General features: G+C 28.9%; 1 protein-coding gene across 4 annotated transcripts in view; it reads right to left on the bottom strand.

Annotated features, from left to right (window-relative positions):
- The window catches only part of LOC136092116 (uncharacterized), a 48,703-nt gene that overhangs the window by 24,522 nt on the left and 8,930 nt on the right, over positions 1–15,251 (bottom strand). For 2 of the 4 annotated variants that reach the window (XM_065819834.1, XM_065819835.1), the window contains exon 2: positions 9,529–9,574. The exons of the other annotated variants lie outside the window; for them this stretch is intronic. In XM_065819834.1, coding sequence (XP_065675906.1) covers positions 9,529–9,574 — 46 coding nt within the window. The remainder of the gene's footprint in view (positions 1–9,528; positions 9,575–15,251) is intronic. 4 annotated transcript variants of the gene reach the window in all.

The raw sequence follows: 15,251 nt of genomic DNA, 5'->3' as shown, positions 1-15,251 counted from the left end.
CAGTCTTTAATTGATGCGTATAAAAAATTTTATAAAATAAAAAGTGCCATCTTAGGTAACAGATGCTTTGCTTTACAGATCAATTTTACGAAAATCTCGATCTGACTCATTTTGGAGACCTATAACTTTTGAATGCAGCTCTTTAATCAACTGATTTTTTTAAAAATGTTTATTTACCACATGTAGATCAGCAGGCAATTTGATTTGTATTAACTTTGTAACTAGTTTTTAAGATTAAGGTCTTTAAAATCACAAAAAAACTTATTCTTAAAACAAAAAAATCAACTTTAGCCCGCCATTATGGAAAAATTTAAGATGCCAGAAATAATATAATTTTTTTTTTTCAAAGTATCCACAGCACACTTGCTATCTTATAATAATTGAAGTATAAAACTAACTTGTTCAAAAGTTATTGGCTGTTAAAAATGATGAAAAAACCCTTTTTTCTTGTAGAGTGAAATTTTATGCAAAATAGCCCACTACTTAAATAGCGTTTTCTCAAGAACCATATTAGATATTGATCTAAAATCTTCAAAACATGCCTTTAACATATATATGTACAAAATCAAAAAATTTCAATAAAATCTGAGATGGTCCATGAGGGACCTCATTAAAATTTGCACCACTTGGCATGGAATGACCCTACTGCAAGAAAGTAAACAACTTTCTAAATGAAAGCAACTTTTTATTCCGAATTCATAAGGCCAACATCTTTAACTTGATAAAGAGTGATCCATTAAGGAACAAAGAGGCTCAAAAAGAGGACATTGAATTTCTAAAGCACTGTCTCAAAGGACGCATGATCAAGATGGCGAGTATTGATAACACATTTCAAAAAAATGCTTGTTTGGCTGTGGAGAAAATAAGAATAATGGAAGAAAAAATGCGCTCACAAGATGCAAAGCTTAGAAATCAAGAAAAAAAGAATAAAAGAAAGTAAGAGGCTTAAAGCTAGTAATTCACTTTGATACTAAAATTTTAAGACAGTGCACCAGTGAAGAAGCAGTTTCCACAAGTCATGAGAAGATAGCTATAAGCGTTTCTTCTCCTAAAGCTGACTCTTTAGATTTTCTGCTTGGTATTTTGAAAATTAAAAGCTCCAAGGGAAGCGACCAGGCTGTAGCCATTCAAAGTATCCTCGAATACTATGAGGTATCAAATCAAGTTATTGGGGCGTGTGCTGACACCACAGGAAGCAAACACCTCTATGTTTTACTTCAGAAGCTATGGCTGCAAATACATAGAGAAGTTAATAAACTTGAAAGAATTGTCAAATTTGAATGGTCTAAGGATGCATTTAGACCAGGTACTCTTTTGCACCAACTTGCAGTTGAAACTAAAGAATTTTGCGCCACAGCACTTCAGAGAAGCACTTTCCAAAGAGGAGACAACGAGTATCTTTGCCAGCTACTGGCTTACTTCCTGGGTGCAGGTATATCTAATTTCTTCTTTAAGCAGCCGGGAGCTCACCATGAGGCCAGGTTTATGAGTGATTGTCTTTACCTTCTTGTTCTGCAGATGACACAGGAATCATCCGAATGATTCAAAAACAGCAAAACCTGCTACTCTCAAGAACATAAACACTGCTGCAAATTATATAGTGTTTTTCCATGGTCTATTCTTTCTGAAGAGTCCTATGGCAACTCAAGCTCCTTCAAATGACCTAAGAGCTTTTAAGATAGCTTACCAGCTCCAAATGTCAGATAATTACAAAGCCTATGTAGAGATTGGGAAAGTTCTCAATAAAAGCCTTCTACGGTACACTTGGTATCTAGCTCCCCAGCTTGTTGGTTTTGTCTCTTGCTGACAAGGATCTAGATACCGACGTTAAGAACAACATCCTTAACAAATTGTTGTCTTTTGCCGTTCCAGAAAAAGAATATATGGTGCTTGAGAAACCTGGAATCCAGCCAGTCGTTGTTCCAATGTCATCTCTTAATGATTTTGTCATTGAGCAAAGTTATCTTCTCTTTTTTCTCCTAGAAATCACGAAGGAAGAGCTTTTGCTGTGGAGGGAGAAAGGGATAGCTGCTCGCAAAAATGAGAAAGCCCCTAAGTAAATTGTCAAGATTTCTGCTTGTGCGAATCAGCTTGCAGTCATAAATGAAAGGGCAGAACGTCACATAAAGCTGATCCAAGACTTTATTGGAAGGGCACATAACGAGGATAGACTTCAGGATACTCTTCAGGTAATTACTAAACATTATTATTACAGACCTATAGACATTATTATTACAGACCTATAGTGTGTAAATTGTTAGGGGGAGGGGATCGTTTTTGAAAAATTAGGCAATTTAGAATAGCAAACACATATCATGCTCATTTTAAATAACAAAAAAAGGAAGTCAATTGTATTTAACAATTTACACCTATCAACCACTTACCCCACCCAATGTACGTGCATGCTACACAATAATGTCTGCAAAATTTTTAAAAGTATTTCAATATCATTTTATTTAATAAAATAAGCTATTAATTTCAAATGCTAGAAATTTTATTGCTTAAATTATTTAATTATTTTACAAAATAAATTGCTTTTTTAATTTTATTTATTATTTTCTAGGTTGTCCGTAGAAACAGACAACAAGTATCCAAGAAAGTTACAAAGAAGTACCTGCAGAACATCTAACAAGTATTACAACTGTAATCACGTTTTTGTTGCTTTTAAACTCAATTTAGAATTATTATCTGAAATAAAATTGTCATACAAAATCTGTATCTTCCTTATTTTATTAGATATATTTTAAATCGAAACTAGTTTTTTGTGAGTGTTTTAAATTTAAAACTATCTATATTCGGAACTTTAAAATATAATATTCAGGAAAAATTATATTATATAGAAACTGTCTAAAACCACCTTCTTTATCTTAGAGTTGATTTAGGAGGCTGAAATTTTTACTATAAGCTACTAATACATAATGATAACAATTGAACTTTTCCACATTTTGATTTTCAAAAAAAAAAAAATTTTTGAGACACCCTAATGGTCAGACATAAGTTTGAGCCTTCTAATATTTGTCTTGGTCATTTTTTTAGCCTTTGCCACACTTTCTTCAACTCTTTAGTAACCAGATTCATTATAATCACGTTTAACTATCTTTTGTAGAGTTCTTTTAGGCATATTCTTAGTTTTAAAGCGATCATAAGTGAACTTTTTACCAACAATTCTGTGAATTAAATAAGTTTATATTCACGCTTTTTAGTCTTTTCTTGTTTTAAATTTATTTTTCATTCATTTTTCCGTAAAAAATAAACAAAAATAATTTAAAAATTAGAACAATACTTTGTGACATAATTTTCTTTTTTGTTTTACTTATTACCTTACAGGAGTTTTGTGTATTTAAATCCGGTCTTGCTTTTTTAAGTTGTCACCTGTTATTTTTGTCAATTGTGTGGATTTTTAATTGACAAATTTTCAGCTTTAGTCTTTGGCTATTTACCATCAATAGAAAAAAGTATAACTCTACTATAGAAGGTCTATCTTGTTTATAATGATGTTTCTTGATTATATTGTTGGCTATGTGTCTTATAATGATGGTTTCTAAAAAATAAACTTTTGGCGACTGTTATTCAATGAAGTTATTTGTTGAAAGTTGTTGATTTTATTTTTAATATGCATTCATTACCTTTTAATGCTCTATTTTTGTAAAATTAATATAATAAGTAATAATAATTATAAGCCTTTTTTAAGAAAATATTGGTTAAAATTAAGCTATCCAAACAATGCCTTATTTAGAACTTTTTTTTTTTTACCTAATTTCAGAGTTGTTAACAAGGCAAAAAGTAGCAAGGCCAAGGCCAAAGGTACCAAGGCCAAGGACAAGGCCAAGGCGAAGAGTTTTAAGGTCAAGATTAAAGACCAAAGACTTCAATTTTAGCCTTACCTTAAGGCCAATTATTAACAAAACTGTAAGTAGCAAGTGCTGTGACAATAAAACCACATTTTGTAAAAATAGACTAAGGTCATGCACAGAATTCAAAAAAATTAATAATAAAATATGTATTCTTTTTTTAAGGCCAAGGCCAAAACATTCAAGGCCAAGGCCAATATTTTCAAGGCCAAGACCGAGGCTAAGGCCTTAATTTATGGCCTTAAGGCAAGGACATGGCCAAGGACTAACAACTTTGCCTGATTTCAAACCACATTTTTATTCTATTGTTGCACAAGTTATAAAGTCAAGCAAAATTTTTTAATACTAAAAGTATTGAAAGATTTATAAAATATTTTAATAAACTTATATAAATGCGAAAATCATTTTTTTGGATTTTCTCTACTAATAATCGTTTAAAAATCCATGCACAGTGTGCCCAGGACATGAAAAAATTCATTTTTCTGACCTTTTATTTTTTCACTGTAAATTGTAAATTTATGTTGTGTAAGACATATGTAGGTCATGGCAAAAAAAAAATTATAAATTCATCAAACCATTTTGTTTTTATAGCTGTTTGAAGTTGAAGAAAAAGTTGACTTAAAATATTTGTATTAAAACTGTACCAATACTGTTTTTTAACAATAACTTTGAAACGCTATATATCAAAATTGACTCCATAAATTTAAAAAAAAATTCTATCCTGGTCTGTAAATAATATTTAATTTGTGAATTACTTCAATAAAAATTGAAATTGAAGTTTAAAAATTTGTTTTGTGCAGTTTTGTTTATACCTAAAAAAATTCTAAAATATATGAAAACATATTAATTTTTTTTAAAAACAAAGTCACAGGAAAAAAAAGGCCGCAGGAGGCCGCAAACAAACTCAAATGTTTCATTCAATGTAGACTTTCTATTTTTATGTGTAAAAATTACACAGTCCGGTTATCCCCGGAAATTGAGTAATTTAAGTTTGAATTTTATTTGTTCGTACAAGTTTGATATTTGAGGTTGCGTAATTTATGAAAATAAACTTTCACGGACGATTCAGGAATACCTGTTGATTACATGTGATAAAATGTTATTGATAAAAAAAGGAGAATTAGAAGAAATTTTACTAACCTTGAACATCAAATTAAGTTCATTGGAAAAATCAAAGCTAATTTTAAAAACAATCAAAGTGAGACATAATCTAACTTTAGAAGATGAAAAAGATAACATCAAGAAAATTCTAAAGCAATTTGAAAGACATGTAAAAAAATATTCAAAGTTGAAACAACATAAACTTGTGGCCGAATTGGAAATTTGGAGAAACGAAGTTGGGATAAAACTGCCTGGAAATCTACCTGTTGCAGCCTCATCATCATCCAGGGGTGATGTAGAAGAAGATGGAGCTCCACAAGCTAAAAGAGGACGGGAATCAAAAAGACTAAGGTAAAAGTTTAACTGTTGACATTTATTTGAATTTCTTAAGCATCATGTTATTTGGGACACCCAGTAGCTATTTTTTTACTTTTCATAAAACGTTATCATTTAATCCAGTGATCAACCTGAAAAACGTACATACAACAAAATTCTGGATGATTTTGTGGACATTGTGGAAAAACATGCGAGTGAACAAGGTGTAGATAAATCAGAATACTTAAAAGAAGTTGTCCAAGGATGTGAAAAAAGATGGGGGAAGATGGAAGGAGTAAAACTTTCAACAATATCGGTACAGGAAGCAATTGCTTTAATTTACAACTTGGATCTATCCATAAATAAATATCAGGTAAAGTATGCAATCAAATACTGTTGTAGTTAATTGTTTTTATAATTGTACGTTTAAATTTTGTATATTTCCCTAGGAACTGAGACTTGAGCTTCTCCCAAAACTAATGTTGCCAACAAGGAATGATGTAGATACCTTTAAACGTACTTTGCTACCAAAAGAATTAAGCAGTGACGACAAGCAAACTTCATCCCCTGTGAACAATGTTATCAAAGACACTATTGAGTCTCTACTAGATATATCCGAGTTTTGTGCTATCATTCTATACATGTAGAGGGTAAATTTGGACTTGATGGGTCTGGAAATCACAATTATCGTCATCAGTTTTCCGATCCTCAAGATGCAGACTTAAAGGAAACAAATTATATTTGTTCCTTTTGGTGTCCTCTTGAAATTAAAGATTCAAAAAACCAAGTAATCTGGACTAATCCAACCCCTAACTCTATTACTTTTGCCAGGCCTGTTATTCTAGTGAAAGCAAAAGAAACTAGGGAGAGTGTTAAGGAGTATTTTAAAGCAACTCTGAGTCAACTGCCTAAAAATGAAACTCAGCCTATTCTTTCAAAAAATGGGTTACAAATATTTGTAAAAACAGAGATTAGTATGGTTGATGGCAAAATGGTAGACTTATTGGTGGGTGATTCTGGAGCTTTTTGTCACTACTGCAAATGTTCCAGAAGTGATGCCAATGACCTGGTATGTATACTACATGGGTTCACCATAGATAAAAATTACAATGATGTGCTCAGTACCTGGAGAAGACTAGAAAATGGCAAAATCTTGTACAAAAATACAGAAAGACATGGACAATGCCATGAACCTATAGTTGAATCAGATGTAAAATTTTTTGCCATTCTGCATCAAAAGCTTCGTGCACTCGACCACTGTCTGAAAATTTTGTATCACATTGTGAGTAAACAAACCCATACATGGTCTGAGCAGGACATAAAGGTAAAAACTGCTCTGAAAACAGCAAAAAAAAAAGTTATTTAAAACGTACGTGAAAAAACAGGAATGCTTCTTGATTCTTCTACTTCTAGTGGTGGTAACACTAACAATGGACCATTAGCAGATCGTTTTTTAGTCCAAAAGAAAGAAAGTCAATCTGTTCCATAATTCTTAAAGCAGAAGACCAAGATAGCTTCTCGACTTTGTTATCTAAGTTCAATATACTACTTAGTATTAATTAGCATGTTGATGTTAGCAAAAAAGTTGATCCTGATAAAGTTAAAGAAGTTGGTTATGGATTGATGATATTCCATAAACAGACATTTCCATGGGCTATGCTCAGCCCCAGCGTACATCAAATGTGTGCACATGCCTGGGAACTGTTTATGCTTACAGGTGGATCACCCATTGCTAAGTACTCCGAGCAGTCAAGCGAAAGTTGGAACAAATACATTAAGGCTTATAAATCAGGAACAAGTTGTAAAGCCAGACAGATGTCTTTGCAAATTAATACACATGACATTTACTGCAGACTGATGATAAGAACACATCCAATTATTGCCAGTAAAAAAAGACTTTTGCAATGTGGATTATGTGGAAAATTCGGACATACCACAAGAGGGTGTAAAGTAGACGTGAACAACATATTTACTGAAGAAAAAATGATAATTCAAGAATGTTTTCTGTGACCATATAAAATCAATAAGATTAATATCTGTGTATATTTGTGTTTAATATTAAATTATTATAAACTCAAATTCATTTCATTATGAGTTTCTTGAAATTATTAATAGTCAAACATATTTCATTATGAATTGGATATGATATCCTTTTCCAAGCAACCTAGCTAGCTATGAGCTTACTGGTCACGGGGATCGAGAGGCTATTTGTTATATAGGGCGGGGGGCGGCGGAAGACAAATTTTTTTAAAATAAATTTTATTTTTTAATTTATATTTTATAGTTTATTTGAAAATTTTAAAAAAAGTAAGAGCATGACTCTTGGCGCCCCTCCCCCTCCCCCACTGTTGCCCCATTTACTGGGTCAGAGTGCCCACACGTAAAAACTAACCTCAGAATCAGATTCTTCAGCCCAAAAAAGTAATACACTAAAGTTTTCACAAGATTTCATTAACAAACAACGGATTTATGAATTTTTTCCAAAAAACCACATTCTGGGCACACTGTGCCATGGTCAAATTATCTCAATATTGTGATATTTCATATAATTTGACCATGGCACACTGTGCCATGGTCAAATTATATGAAATATCACAATATTGATTATTAGATTTTGGGTCAAATTGTCCACATTTTTCACTGTATAATGTATAAAACGTATGTCTGTGTGTACGTAATACATAAGCAAAAGGTATGCCTCTCTATATTGAATTTGAAATGATTTCTTGATTACTATTTTTAATATATCATTAATTAGACTAAAAGCGGGTAGAAAGAAATAGAGGATAGTATGTAACAGCTCCAACAATGTTTATTCTTTTGTTCATACTTATTTATTAAAATAATATTTAGCAAATAATTTTTGATCGTGTTGTGGAGAATTTTTTTCTGAATAAGATGGTATAAAGTTTTAATACAAAATAAATTATTATTTTCTATGACAAGTCAAATTTTCGATTGCGTAATAATTTTTAATTTTAAAAAATAGGCATAAAACTCTCGGAAGTGAAACTTGCTGGCATTGAACTTAAAACGTATTCGTTTTTCTAAATAAAATTTGTTATTTCCCATAAAAAGATGAGTTAAAAAAGAAACAGTGAAATATGGGGTTCCATATTATACGCCAACTATTCGCTTATTAAATAATCGATAATTATCAAACCTATTTTAATATAAAATATGCTTTGAAAAAATTTGGACGCAAAAAAAAAAGAACAAATTTTCCAACTCTAAAGGAGTTTGTTTTCAAGTCGCGCTTATAGTGGCGTAAATAAAAAGTGGTAAGCTTTAACTCAACAAAGCTGCTCAATCATTCAGCATACCAGTAGCGATTCTTTATAGGCGTGTCAAAACTTAAGTGAAACAATTAGCACTGGTTTAAACACAAGACTGTTGCAACATTTCAAGCTCTAGTGAAGTTTTTATACGCACTCAAATAGTCACTGGATTTCAAATTACTGTTTTCGCTCAACATCAAGAAAACTAATCATTCTAAATTACGTAGATTTTGTCACCTCAACCACCAGAATCTATGCCAGTTTCTACATCGTATCAGTTTTTTGAATCTACACCAACAACATCTAACATCAGCATTCGTCGTATGCTTCAAAGTCAACTCTACAGTCAACTCGCTTGTAACCAACCTTCAATACAACTCCGGCTACTCAAAAGAAAACTCAATAAGAAGTTGAAAAACAATTGAAATTGGTCCAATTGCAATTGGAATTGGTCCAACGAGCCAAGATGCGGAGGGAAGCGACTGAACAAAATCGAAAATATTCGAAAGATTGAAAAATGATGACTGCAAAAAATCCAACACAAGCGACAAATCAATTTAACCTCCAGAACCTCTTAAAGACTCAACATCATCACATAAATAAAAATATTTTCTTTATTGATTGGTTGCTTTTTTAACTGTTATTATTGATTGTTTTATTTTAAAATTGTCATCATTGGTTTTTAATTAAGTGTTCTTTTTCTTACCCATAAATTTCATATTTCATTTTCCGCAAATATAAGGGTAAAATGAAATAGTTTTCTTATCCATTAAATAAATTTTCTTAAAAAACATTTTCAAAAAATTATTTGATTTTTATATATTTAAATACACCTCGAAATTCTCTGCAACTTTAAAAAAAAAAAATTTTTTTTCCGTAAAATAAAAATGAGTTAAAACTCTTAACTATTTCATTTGAACCGCTTTTACTCAATTATTTTATTTTATTTAATATATTTTTTTTAAACAATCTTTTTTACTTACGAAATGTCTCTTTGTGTAATATAAAAAGTAGAAACAAAAGATATACCTAAAAATATAAAATATTGTTTTAAATATGAGCAAAGCATGAGATCAAAAAAAAAAAAAAAATGAGAAAGGAAAATCTTTTCAAAAATATTTAAAATAACTTTTAAAAATTAAAAAAAAAAATTCTTTAATTTTTATTTAATTTTAAGAAATAAAAAAACTTTTAGTTTCAAAATTTTTTTTATTTTAAAAAAATGATTGTACATTACTGGTGATGGTGACCATTGAATTCTGCACAACTGTTATTGTCATTTTCTGGCTTATGGTTGACCATGCCTTCACGTATTGAATTAATAGTTTTGGCTGTTTTACCCAAATATCCTTTGCCAATACCCCAATATTTTTTGATGGGCCAGAATTGTGGGCAACTTGTTGGGTAGAGCTTTTTTTGGCACAAACTTTCTTACCACTCCAAATTTTTCTTAGCGAAGTGACACAAAGCTAAGTCAGGCCAAAACAACCAAAGTCTAGCGTGCAATCGAATGAGTGGCGAAAGTTGCTTTTTAAGGCACCCTTGAATATAAAACTTTGATGTCAAAGATGATGAGGTCACAAAAGCTCTACTCTTTTTTCCAAAACTGCAAACTGCTTGCTAGAAGAGCAACTTTTTGCGATATATTTCACTAAAATTTCGTAATTTTACCTGTTGCTTACACTGCAACGAATAATTGAAGTATAACGCTTGTCAACAAGAACTTGACTCAAGTCCCATTTTATACAAGTCTTGTCGTCCATTTAAAATCAAGCCATTCAATATTGTACAAACTTAGGTGTAAAGTTTTTGCGCCTATGTTTTGGGAGTGAAATTTTGTTTGTCAGAATAATTTGGTTAATTAATTAATCGGAAAGACTTCTAATTGTAGTATTTCTTCACTTTCTTTACCAAAAAAATTAGAACTTTTAAACTCTTTCTCTGTTAGACAAGCCAAGAATTTTTTCAAAAGAACAACAAAACAGATTTATTGTTAAAATTTTTTTTCTAATCTTTTACCTTGTTCGATGGATAAAGTTTTCTTATTATATTGTTCTTATTATATTTTTTTCTTATCGTATTGTTTTACAACCCAACAGTAGATATAGGAATTCTAGTAGCTTTTGAGACTCGTTTGTTGTTCTATGATGGATTATTTTTGTGAATGTAAATTTTGTGAAATATATATATAAATATATAATATATAATGCACTTAATTTACTACCGGTTATCCTTGAAAACAATAGTTTGAATTTCTTTTTTTAATGTTTTTTGTCAACTACTATAATTAATTGATTAATATATATATATATATATATATATATATATATATATATATATATATATATATATATATATATATATATATATATATATATATATATATATATATATATATATATATATATATATATGTATATATATATAGGGGAAAGTGGGGAGAAGTGGTACAGCCTGAAATTTCTAATGCTTTTATAAGTTTTTATTTAATAACTTGTGTTAAAATGTTGTTTTAAACTTATTTGTCCCACTTCTACTCATACTTGTCCCACTTTACCCCAATGGTACGGTTTCTTTAAAAGCAAAAATTTATATACTTAGTTATAATTGGCTGGAAACCTAAGGGGATTAAATCGATGCCTAAAAAGAAGGTTTATTCGTAAAAACTTGTTTGGTTCAGTTTATACATCAAATAAAAAAGATACCATTACCCTGAAAAATAATTTACGTGTCCCACTTCTCCCCACTCTTCCTTATATATATATATGTATATATATATATATTATATTTGTATATATATATGTATATATATATACATATATATATATATATATATATATATATATATATATATATATATATATATATATATATATATATATATATATATATATATATATATATATATATTAATAAATATATATATATATATATATATATGAATAAATATATATATATATATATATTTATATATATATATATATATATATATACATTTATATATATATATATATATATATATATATATATATATATATATATATATATATATATATATATATAGTATGAATAGTAAATATGATGATAATTCGTCATATTTTGCATTTAATATATTTTCAAATATTTAATAATTTAACATCTGACTTTTTAATTTAATATATTCAGTGGTCGCAATTTTGTAACATTAATAAGCACGGTAATCTTTAGTCCAATTATAGACTCATTAACCTAATCGCGACACCTATGGATATATTCTTCACATATACATTTAATATTCAATTTAATATATTTCAGTTTGCATTATCAGCTAAATTATATTCAGAGTGTATATATATATATATATATATATATATATATATATATATATATATATATATATATATATATATATATATATATATATATATATATATATATATATATAAATATATATGCATATATATATATATATATATATGTATATACAGCTAATATAACTGGTAAAGAACACGGATTCTCTGCAATTGTTTATAAAGAAACATAAGGTTAGAACAAAAAATTAAAAGACAGATCTTTTATAACACTTTAAGGTTGTTTATTTAAATAATAAATTTATTGTAAATTTAGCAAATATCTATGATAACTAATTTAAAATAACTTGAAATGCAATTTTTAGGCTTGTTCAAAGCATATTCGAAGGTTTTAATTTACCATATTTTTAAGTAAAGAGACGAAATCATTTAATGCTTGAATAAGTTTCAAACTAGAAAAAATATCATTATTACTTGCTTGCACAATCGTGTAGTTAAAAAAGTTATATTAAAAACATGTCTTGTTACATTGCTAAAATAAAATCAATATTTGTTGTTAACTTCAAGTAGAAAAAGCAATAGCAGAGGTTGCACAATTAATCGTTCTATTGATATTTAAAGACATTCTATGAGACAGAAAACCACAGGAACAAAAACCTAAGTATCCATACGATGATTTCGCAATTCATAATATCCAAAGAAAAATCAGTAATAACTTTTATCAAAACACCAAATGTACAAGTTTTTTTCTCTATATCTATATTGGAATTTTTACTACTAAAAAAACGTAACGATTGTGTAAAAAGAGCAAATATTCATTTAAAATTTTTTCATAACTCAAGAATTAGGGCTCTTTGAAAACAAAAGAGAAAATAATTTTCATAACTCTCATAAGGGATAAACAGAAAATAATTTATAGTTAACAGAATGATTGAAAAATAATTTATACTTAATGAGTCCAAAATCTATAGACATATGACATAGGCATTCTAGTTTTTGGCCACAAATGCTTGATTTATCAAGAAAACCAAGTAGCAAAGACTAGTTTTTATTAATGCAATTATAAGTAGTTTTTTCTTGTAATAACTCTTAGTCTTTTTTTATTGTATCCAAAGAATATCGTGATATCAAAAATTCTACACCTTTGATATAAAATTTGGTTTCCTATGTTTAAAGGAGTTGATGTCTTTCTCTAAATTTTTTCTCCAACAGACTTACTTTTTCTTTTAAGTGCTATGTAAAATAGTGAGTTCAGCGATATTTTGAACTAATCAACAATCAAGTTTTATGTTTATTAAAATAAAAATTTAATAAAACACAAATTAAGCAATCGTTATATTGGAAGGAAAGTCCGGATTTTATTTTCTTTAACAGAAACTTTTTATCTTTTTTTTTATAACTTAAAATGCAAGTTATTATAATGATACGAAGTCTAGTGAAATAAAAATAATCATTTATTTATTTTATTTGTTAATAATTTCTTCAGTATTATAAAAATTTATAATAAAAAGGTAAATTTAACTTAAAAATTGAAAAGGGATAGTACCTAATGAAAGTTGTCTTCCATATTCCCTGAATTTTAAAGCCGATATATTGTCTGGAGAAAATGAAACATAATTTTACATTCGACATTCATCACAACCATTATTGTGACGTTTAGAAGCCATATTAAGAGCACAAAGGTTTTTTTTCGTTTGCTTCTTGAATCTTTTTGCGCTTAAAAGCGCATCCGTTTCTTTCAATCGATTAACTTCAAGGGAAATTTTGTTAATGGCTTGATTCACCAACACGCAACTCTTATAGTTAAGAAGAGGTATTCTTCGGTTAACTCTCAAAGATTTATGAATGTTAACCCGACTAAAATCATTAGTTAAAGATGACGGTGCTAATCCTAAACATGTCTTCTATGCTTAGATTCTAATAGTCGTTTAATACTCGATCTAACGATAACAGATTCCTTTTTTTAAGGATTGGTCTTGTGTGTACCTTGTTGGGACCAATAATCCGAAGAGCTTTCTTTTGTAAACATTTAAGTTGCATAATTCTTTTGATTTACTATTTCCCCAAAATACGACACCATACATTAAATGGCTTCTAATTGAAGCATTGTATAAAACAACTTTAGATTTACTGGGCAATAGTTTATTAAAATTTCTAAGTAGGTAGATGCCTTTACTTACCATTTTGATGTTTGTACTATATGTGATGCTATTTTATATTGTCGTTCCAAAGAATACCAAGAATGCTAACACTTTTTTTTTATAATTTTCTCCACATTGGGTAACCTTAAGCTCTTGTAAAGTTATTTTGCACCAAATATCATTATTTTCATTTTTTCAGGATTAAGTGATAGTCTATTCGCTAAAAACCAATTACTAATTTTTTTAGTTCTCTGCAATATATTTCCTGTAACTGTTTAATAGAGTCAGCCTTTGCAATAATTGTTGCATCATCAGCAAAAAAGATAGTGTCTAATTCTGTTGCACCTGGTAGGTCATAAATATAAATTTAAAAAAAAAATGAACCCATACATGTTCCAACAACTGACTTTGCTACTCTTTCTTTTGATGTTTAACTTCCAATAACAACTGACTGCCGTCTGTTAAATATGAAAGATCCACTTTAAGTTTATTCAAAAGCGCCAATGTTTTTGAGCTTGATGTAAATAATGCAATGGGCACAACTATCAAATGCTTTTTTTACATCTAGTAAAATGACTGCAAAAATTTTATTTTGGTTTCTATAGCCCGTTATTATATTGAGAATTTTTAAATTAGTATTTATTGCATTGCATCCATTTTTGAAGCCGAGTTTATTAATAGGAATAATTCCATTATCATTTTCTCAATTTGATATATAACAGCTTTTTCAAATATTTTTAATAATGCTGGCATATATTTTGATAATAATGTATTTATTAGGGGTGTTCAAAAATTAGGTCATGGAAAAATTTTCATTAACAAGTAGGCAATTTTTTGTGGACTAAAATAAAGAAATGAAAAACTGTTTTTTATTTTTTTCTTAAATATTTTTTTACCTCGCGCTGGCCTCATAATATTTTCAAAAAAAACTTTTTTTTCATAAATTGTATAACATACCGGGAAAAAAATAAAAAAACTGGATACTATTTTAATAAATGAATGTTTATGTTATTTAAAAAACATATACTGAAAATTATTATTGTTGGTTCATTTTCATGCTCTACGCCAGACCTGAAATCATTGTTGACACTTTTTACCGGTTGCAACCAATCAATGAATGAAATCCATATTTTTCTGGCAGTGGGTCTTCTGATGGAGATAGAACTCTGATTTTTTTTATGCATGCTTAAATAATTTATAGAAACAAAATAATCAGCAGTGTATCTTGATTAACCACTTAAAAAAAAAAAAGGGGAGGGGGAGGAAGGGCGGGAA

The sequence above is a fragment of the Hydra vulgaris genome, chromosome 15 (assembly GCF_038396675.1).
Source record: "Hydra vulgaris chromosome 15, alternate assembly HydraT2T_AEP".
In the NCBI taxonomy this organism is placed as follows: Eukaryota; Metazoa; Cnidaria; class Hydrozoa; order Anthoathecata; family Hydridae; genus Hydra; species Hydra vulgaris.
The sequence above is the reverse complement of the archived record's forward strand: the minus strand, read 5'-3'. Positions and strand labels throughout refer to the sequence as shown.